The sequence below is a fragment of the Sorex fumeus genome, unplaced genomic scaffold, assembly GCF_029834395.1.
Source record: "Sorex fumeus unplaced genomic scaffold, SorFum_2.1 ptg000041l, whole genome shotgun sequence".
Lineage (NCBI taxonomy): Eukaryota > Metazoa > Chordata > Mammalia > Eulipotyphla > Soricidae > Sorex > Sorex fumeus.
Window position 1 is genome coordinate 9,773,382 of NW_026606098.1, and position 8,798 is coordinate 9,782,179.

At 55.4% G+C, this 8,798-nt stretch overlaps 1 protein-coding gene across 2 annotated transcripts; it reads right to left on the minus strand.

Moving 5' to 3' along the window:
- Positions 1-1,130: 1,130 nt before the first annotated feature.
- QTRT1 (queuine tRNA-ribosyltransferase catalytic subunit 1) lies at positions 1,131-5,874 on the minus strand. Of its 2 annotated transcripts, none has more exons than XM_056119894.1 (10): positions 5,609-5,874; positions 5,353-5,421; positions 5,129-5,267; positions 3,527-3,605; positions 3,271-3,386; positions 2,148-2,286; positions 1,904-2,021; positions 1,714-1,823; positions 1,527-1,614; positions 1,131-1,397 (listed from the first exon to the last, which is right to left on the minus strand). In XM_056119894.1, the coding sequence occupies exons 1-10, from the start codon at positions 5,852-5,854 to the stop codon at positions 1,191-1,193; spliced, it is 1,311 nt and encodes a 436-aa protein (XP_055975869.1). In that variant the 5' UTR covers positions 5,855-5,874; the 3' UTR covers positions 1,131-1,190. The 2 variants fall into 2 exon arrangements, with proteins under 2 accessions (XP_055975869.1, XP_055975870.1); XM_056119895.1 differs by having other exon boundaries at positions 1,134-1,397; positions 1,904-1,979.
- Between the last annotated feature and the right edge of the window lie 2,924 nt (positions 5,875-8,798).

The following is an 8,798-nucleotide window of genomic DNA, read 5'->3' on the forward strand; positions in this document are numbered from 1 at the left end:
AGGCCCTACCCGCTGTGAGGGAGGTCTCACCTGGAGTTGCTGGGGAATATCTCCTGTACTCAGGGGACCATTTAAAGTCACTCATGGAAGCTGGTCCCTGTGACTGCCAAGCTACTTTTGTACCTGCTCAGCCAACTGAGCTCCTTCTGGCCCATCCTTGCTTTGTTCCACCTCTAAACCGTTAATTCCTGCGAGCACCTTGTCTGTTACTTGCATGTTTGGGGTCTGTCCTGGGTCTGTTTGCTGGGCATAATGACCCCATGGCTTCCCTACTCTCAGCTTGCTTCCTCCCCCCACCTCTCCCTGCCCCCAGGGTTTACTCCTGGCTCTACACTCAGGAATTACTGCTTAGAGGTGCTGTGAGGGGGGAGGGGGGCATAGGGGATGTTTGGGATTGAACCCGGGTCGGTTGCGTGCAAGGCAAACACCCAACCCACTGTACTATAGCTCTGGCCCCTCCGTGCATCCTTAAGTCTCAAGTCTCCTGAGTCATCGAGATGGGCTTAGGGGCGTGCCTTGCATGCACTAGGTCAGAGTTTGATCCCTGGCACCTTGCTGAGTCAGAAACAAGGCCCAGGAAAAGCAGAGCCACAACCAGCGAAACAAAATCAAACACAACTGATAGCTTGGAGCCGTGCATGGCATGGTCTCAGATCAGGGTTATGTTAAACTTTTTCCACCCGCGGCCCCTTTTTTTCCTGTGAAATGCGAGTGTTGCCAGAAACACCTGATTCATTCCAAGGCTGCTTTTGGACGAATTTTGGCTATCAGCTATCAGCCTTTTACCGTTACCCAATTTATGGCAACCCTGCCCCACATTCAGTTCCACAACCTCAAGTGGGGGTCCCAGCTCACCAGAAAGAAACCATGTGCCCTAGTCCTAGAACTGAGCATACGCACTGGCGCCAGTCTCTTCCTACAAGCACCACCCCAACTCCGGGATCTGTTTCCGCACCTGTAAAACGAGGGGACTGGGCCTAAGCCTCCCACACCCAGGATGTCTGGGAAACCCGGGGCAAAGGGAAAAGGCTGTAGTCCCCAGGCTCGGCGCCACGGGCTGGGGAGGCAGGGGGCACGTGAATGGAATGACCCCAGCGGCACTCAGGCCGGGAAGGGCAGCAAGCCAGGCCAGGCCACCGCCCGGAGAAAGCTCAGACAAGCTCAAAGAACTTTTTTAAAAAAAGAAATCTTCAATCTCTTCCATTCATTCCCTCCCGCCGCGGTCCCGTGTCGGCTCCATCGGCTCTGTCCAGGGTGATGCCCACCGAGGCCAGGGCTTCCGTGGCCCAGGTGGGATAGAGGGTGGGGTGCTCGTACATAGTGCGCATGAAGTCCCGCACAAAATCGGGGAAGCGCTTCTCCACGATGCTGGCCCGGATGGAGCTCATCAGACGAAGCTGCAGCGCGAAAACAGGCGGCGGTGTGACCCGTCCGGAAGCCCCGCCCCTCCAAGAGCCCCGCCTATCGCTCTGCTCCTCCAGGCCCCGGTCCCGCCCTCAGGAGCCCCGCCCCGCCCTGGGGCGCACCTGGTAAGCGATGTTGTGCAGCGTGAGGTGGTGCAGGGCTGCCGTGTTGTTGCTGTGCAGCAGCGCGTGCAGGAAGGCGCGACTGTGCCTAGGATTTGAGAGGGCACCAAGTGGGGGAAGGCTCAGCGGGGAAACCTCTAGCCCCGCCCCCCTGCCAGGCCCTCCCCAGACGCCCGATCTCCCCTACTTGTGGCAGGTGGGGCAGTCACACTCAGGGTCCAGCGGCCCGAAGTCCTTTGCGTACTGCTTCTTCTTCAGCTGCAGGTTTCCGGTGGGCACCAGGGCGGAGCCAAAGCGCTGAGTGGAGAAAGGGGAGGGGGAGAGCCTCAAGCACCGCCCCCCCGTGGCCGCCCCCACCTCCCTGGCCCAGGCCTCACCGCGGTCCTCGTGGGGAAAACGCAGTCGAACATGTCGCATCCGAGGGCCACACACACCACCAAGTCAGTAGCATAGCTGCAGCGGGGGCGACAGGGGCAGCGCGGGGTGCCTGGGGTCCTGTTCACACCCGGCTCTCCTCCTGGTGAACCCCAGTCCCAAAGGAACACCTCACGGGCAATGCCCTCATGCCCTCCCCAAATTCCCCCAGCCCGGGAACCCTTCCTGTGCTCGCTCCCCACCTACCCGACCCCCATCAGGTATCGGGGTTTGCTCTTGGGCAGCCTGGAGGTGCTCAGCGCCACCATCCTCCAGAACTTGTCCTTGCTCTCGCCTCCGCTCAGGCCCCCAATGGCGAAGCCAGGCACGTCCCTCCGAGTCATCTCTGGGGGGGAGGGGTGGAAGGAAAAAGGGAATGGACCTCCACCTTGGGTTCCCTTTGTGTTTCTGCCTAGGAGCCCCACCATGCAGTGCTCAGGGCTTACTCCTGGCCAGCTCAGGGGACCCTATGGGGTGTCAGGGATGGAACCCCGGTCAGCCAGGTGCAAGGCAAGCGCCCTACCCGCTGTTCTATCTCTCTGGCCCCCTCCTTTTGTCCCTCCCCTTGCTGGCCCCCATAGACGCGACTCAGATACTCCCACCCTCACCCCCAGTCCATCCTGAGAACTGCTCCAGGCTGAGCTGAAACCCACAGGGCACAGGTGAAAGCTTGGAATTCAGACTCAGCCAGATTTTCTTTTTCTTTCTTTTTTTCTTTTTTGGCTTTTGGGGTCACATCTGGGGCTGTGAGAGCTCAGGGGTTACTCCTGGCTCTGCACTCAGGAATTAACTCTGGCAGTGCTTGCGGGAACATATGGGATTCTGGGAATCGAACCCGGGTCAGCCGCATGCAAGGCGCTGTGCTATCGCTCCAGCCGCCTCAGCCAGATTTTTTGTCTCAGGACCATACCCTGGGATACTCAGCCCGAGCTGTGCTCAGGACAAGCCTGAAGTGCTGCAGATGGGGGGCCGGGGGGCCTCTATAAGCTGCACTGCCCTCAAGGTGTGTGCCTACACCCCAGTCCCTTCCAGCTTTGTGGCTTGGGGGAGTGACTAAGAAGCTACCCCTACATTTCCGGTCAGTAACCTAGTGGTTCCTTCAACAGGAAAGCTAGTACCAGGCACAATACAACAGAGATTTCCCGTCTCCTGTTTTCTCCATACGACCCCAGGCCTTTTGCTCCTGCCATTTTACCCAGAAGCCCATCGTGGATAAGCACCATCCCGGCACTCTTCATGACCAGCCCAGGTGGGGTGCTTGAGACTGGGACAGGCCCACTCTCCTCCACCCCTATGCTGTGCCCTGGCACCCAATGCACAGCTTTCCCACCTTCTAGACACAAAGTCCGGAGATCAGCGTCCAGTCCACCCTGGATGATGGCGAAGAGGTTCTGCTTGTCCGGCCGTTGGTGAGCCGCGATGCAGCGGTCCAGCCAGCGGACTGACCTGTGAGAGGGGAACAGTCACTGTCCTGGGGCTGGGGTGGAGGGCACAGGATCCCCTGCCCGGTGTACTTGTGGAAGGCATGGGCACACTTATATGCAGACAGCCTGTGCACCTGTGACCCTGCCCCTGTGACCCCACACCTGTGCATGGCCTCCTCCACTCGAGGCCCAGTGACGGTGCTGCTCACCACGTCATCCAGTTGCATGATGATATCTGAGCCTGGTGGGATACACAAGATCACAATTTTGGGGTAGGCCTCTCTCCTGGTGAGGAGCTGGCCCCTCTCCTCTGGGAATCGGGCGCCTTAGCTCTGCCTCCCATTATTCATACAGAATTTTACAAGAAACACCAGGTGGGTCAGAGCCATAGAGCATCAGGGAGAGCATTTGTCTTGCATGCAGCCTACTTGGGTTTGATCCATGGCACCACCTACGGTCCCCCAAATCCTGAGTAATCCCTGAACGCAAAGCCACATGGTCACCCACCCAAAACAAAAACACAGCTTGGCTGTGTTTCAGAGATTACCCGTCCAATATCTTTCTCCCTGAACAGTCCCCAGGACGAGAACAGTGCAGTCTTCTGCCCCCGCGCCTGGGTGTTCCTTCCCGGGGCCCCTTGGAGGGGAGCGGGTTGAGCTTTCCTCCCCGCCCCGACCAGGGCTCCAGCAGCCGAAGACCTCCAGGACCAGCCACCACCATGCTGAGACCACTCTCCGCACACATGAAGGTACTGGCAGAGGGACAAAGCCATGCGGGTTCCGGGCCGAGACCTCCAAGCCTACTCGGATTGGAGTCGAGCATCTTCCACCCAGATCCTCCAAATTCCAGTAGGCGGGGGTCACACCCACCACCTGGCCCCCTGGCGCCGTGTAATCCCATCAGCGGCCAAGACTCAGAGACTATAAAATCCAGATCCCGGACGAGAACAGTGCAGTCTTCTGCCCCCGCGCCTGGGTGTTCCTTCCCGGGACCCCTTGGAGGGGAGCGGGTTGAGCTTTCCTCCCCGCCCCGACCAGGGCTCCAGCAGCCGAAGACCTCCAGGACCAGCCACCACCATGCTGAGACCACTCTCCGCACACATGAAGGTACTGGCAGAGGGACAAAGCCACGCGGGTTCCGGGCCGAGACCTCCAAGCCTACTCGGATTGGAGTCGAGCATCTTCCACCCAGATCCTCCAAATTCCAGTAGGCGGGGGTCACACCCACCACCTGGCCCCCTGGCGCCATGTAATCCCATCAGCGGCCAAGACTCAGAGACTATAAAATCCAGATCCCGGAACCGTGCGGCCGCATTTGGGGCCGCGCGACATCTTATCAGAACTTTTTTTTTTTATGACATCTTATTGTCTCATTCCTACTTTGGACAAACTTGCAGGCTATCGAATGTAGCCTGCCCACAGGGCAGAGTCTGGCAAACTCCCCGTGGCGTACCAAATATGCCAAATACCAGTAACAATGATGGGTCTCATTCTCCTAAAGAGCCTTGAATATAATCTCAGGGCTAGGATGAAAGAGACGTTACTGGGGCCTGCTCGAGGCAATCGACGAATAACAGGATGATGAAATGAAATGAAATGAAATGAAATGAACAGTCCCCATACAAATGAGCCCCGGGCCAAGGAGTGACCCCAGGGTTCACAAACACTCAGCACGCCAGGGCTATGTCCCACTTCCCCTCCACGTTCCCACGTTCCCCTCCCAGGCAGGAAAGGGGTACCCCCGCCGGCACCCCAGACAGCTCACCTAGCGCGTTCTGTATCTCCACGGACCGCTCCGGAGTCAAGAGCGTCTCTTCGCCGTCGTAGGGTGAACGGAAACGGACGCCCTCCTCCGTCACCTCGGACAGCGACACCAGGGACACCATCTGGAAGCCGCCACTGTCCTGTGGGTTGAACAGGAGGCGGGGCTGTTCAGGGCCCTGGGGCGGGGACTCTGCACCTCCCAGGACCCTCCCGACTGCCTCTCACCGTTAGCAGGTTATGGGGCCAATTCATGAAGCCGTGCAGGCCTTGCGCTTTCTGTATCAGCTCGGGGCCCTGGGCCGGGGGTGGGAAAAGGATGTAGTGAAAGGTAAGCGCCACCCAAGTGACTCCCTTCCTTCCCTCCAGTGGCCCAAGTGGAGCCCTTCATATGCGTCGGTCGGCTGACCTTTGGCGCTTGTGCCCGAGCGTCAGGGATGCCCCAGTGCTCCCCCACCGCCCCGCCCCTGCAGAGCGCACCCACCGGCCTCAGACCCAAGTGGTAAGTGTTGCCCAGGCAGATGCGGCAGCCTAGCGCGTCCAGCTGCTCGGTCGTGATCCCCTTCATGGTGGCCTGTGTGCCCACTGGCATGAACACTGGAGTGGCCACCGGCCCGTGCGGCAACCGCAGCTCGCCGGCCCGGGCCCTGGAGCGGCTGCATTCCGCCACCAGCCGCAGGATCCGCGGGGCGGCGGACTCGAAGGAAGTGGGACTGGCCGCCGCCGCCATCTTGGTTGCCGGAACCACGTGGTTCCTTGGAGCATCCTGGGCGGCGCCATATTGCTCCGCGTCACGTGACGCGAGACGCCGGGAGGCGCGTCATGGCACCATGGCAACGGAGGCCGGCACGTCGCGCTGGTCCCCGCGACGCGCCTAGTTCTCTGGCTCCTGCTGCACGCTTCCGCGGAAAATCCGAATTGCCGTGGCTTTGAATCGTCTCCCTCCCTCGGTCTTGCTCCTCCGTCAGTCTCTAGGCGATGATGTTTCTCATTCTCTCCGATCAAATGCGGCCCAAAGGAGAGTGCCTCGATGTCAGAAACGCCGTGGCGACAGAATGAGGAGGGATGTACAGAACGCTGTGCCCTGAACTGGGAACAGGAACCGGAACGCAAATGGGCACGAATATATTCGACGAGAGCAGCAATCCCACTTCACAGAAGGGGAGACTGAGGACCAGAATCTGCAGCCGTTTATTTCTTCACTCATTCAGTGCACATTCCTGATTAGACCCAGCCTCCACGTCTCGCAGCGAGGAGAGGGCTGTGATTTACTCAACCCTGTCTGTGTTTGCCCGAGAATCATAACATCTGAAAACCGTTATTATTACGGATGCAAATGGACCCCGTATCTGTAGTAACCAGCAGAGGGCGCCGTTGCTCCGGAATCGTTCCCATCAGACAACCGGCCTAAAACTCATTGGCAAGACTAGGGAACCTCCGGGGAATTGTGGTGATGACTCATTTCCCACCCTGATGGTGAATATTCAAGGGGGCTCTAACAGTCAAGCCGTCCCAAGAGGCGCTCCTGGAGGCCATTGCAGGCGCTTATGGTGGGGGGATGAGGGTATTACTCCAAGCTCAGAGCTAGGGGAATCCCTCCTAGCTGTGCTTGGAGACTCAAGGGGTATCAAAAATTAAGTCCTGCATACCACTTAGCCCCCTGAGAAGTTCTCCAGCCTAACCGTGCCCAGCTTTTATGCATAACCCTGTCTTCTGAATTCCCTGAATGTTGATGTTGGAGCAGAACTGTTGATAACGCACTTCCCCGCCCCCACCTTCCGCCCTCAACACCACCAATTTTGCCTATTTGATCCTCCACAGCCTTCTTGGTGGTAACATAGAAATCCTTTAGGATTTCTTATGCATCAGTCGGTTGAAATGTCAGTACAGTCCTAGAGGTCTGATGTGTCAGTAAATCCTGGTGGCTCAGCTTTCAAACTCCATGCAGGGGGTTGGAGAGAGCCAGGTAAGGCATTTTACTTATAGCACGGCCGGCTGATCCAGGTTCAAATCACTGCACGGGGTATGGTGCCTCCGAGCACGAGAAAAAATGATTCCTCAGCATCAAAGCACATATAACTCCCATGTACCCAGAAATGTGGACGCGCAGATTTTTATCCTGATAAGGTGTTGTTTTTTTGTTTGTGTTGTTTTGCCTTTTTTTTTTTTCCTTTTTGGGTCAGACCCGGTGATGCTCAGGGGTTGCTCCTGGTTCTGCACTCAGGAATTACTCCTGGCAGTGCTCGGGGGACCATATGGGATGCTGGGAATCGAACCCGGGTCAGCTGCGTGCAAGGCAAATGTCCTACCCACTGTGCCATCGCTGCAGCTCCCTGCCTTTGAGTTTTTAGGTTACATTAGGCAGTGTTCAGGGGCCACTCCGGGCACTTTACCAGCAGTACCATGTGGTACCAGGAATCAAACCCAGATTCTGAACTGCAAAGTATGTTGTTCTGCCTTGTGAACTTCTCTCCAGCCCAGCATGTGTTCTCGATTAATATATCAATTTTATTTCCATTCTTGAGATAAACCCAGCTTGACACTGACATTCTCCTATAAATAGACACTGTGACATTTCATAACATGTTGAGTCATATTTGGAACTTTTGTTTTGAATTATGTTCATCTATACTTTCCTTTCTCGCACTGTCTCTGCCTGGTCTCATGTTCAGATCACGCTTACTGTTACAGATAAACCAAGAGCTTTCCTCTTTCTGTGTTCAGGAAGGAATGATGCAAAATTGGAATGATCTGGTCTTCAAAGATTTTATTGAGCTCACTTGTAAAGACATAAACACTTGGTGATGGCAGTTTTCCTTGCAGGAATATCTTTTGCAGACTACTTTAAGAATTTTTTGTTTTATTTTTGGTGTTTGGTTTTGGGGTCACATCCAGCACTGCAAAGGACTTAGTCCCAGCTCTGCCGCACTCAGAAATAACTCCTAGTGGTGCTTGGGGGGGAACATATAGGATGCCAGGAATCAAACCTGGGTCAGCTGCTTGCAGAGCAAATATTCTACCCACTCTATTCTTTCTCAGGCTTCAACTGGTTTAAGTTTAGTTCTGATTTTATTTTTTTAAATAATGTAGGAGTACTTTTATTTGTTCAGCCATTGATTAAGCTGATTGAATTGAGCATGAACTCCACAAGTTTAGTTCTGATTTTAAAGGGACTACTAGTCCAACTTTCAATTTTTTTCCCCCAATTCAGGTCGTAGATATTTTTTTCTATTCATTTCATCTAAGTGGTTGAATTTACACTAACCTGTTGTTATTATCTTTTTTTTAAACTGTCATTATTTTTGGCAGGACTTGTTTTTGGGTCACGCCCAGCTGTGTTCAGGGATCATTCTTGGCAGTGCTTGGGGGACCAAATACAGTACTGAAATCAAAACAGCCACCTGCAAGATGAGTGCCTAATCCCTGTTCTGTCTCTCTACCTCAGTCTTTTTTCTTTCTTTCTTTCTTTCTTTCTTTCTTTCTTTCTTTCTTTGCTTTTTGGGTCACACCTGGCGATGCACAAGGGTTACTCTTTGCTCTGCACTTAGGAATTCGTCCTGGCGGTGCTCAGGGGACCATATGGGATACTGGGAATCAAACCCAGGTCAGCCTCGTGCAAGGCAAACGCCCCACCCATTGTGCTATTGTTCCAGCCCCCCAAGTCTTTTTCTTTA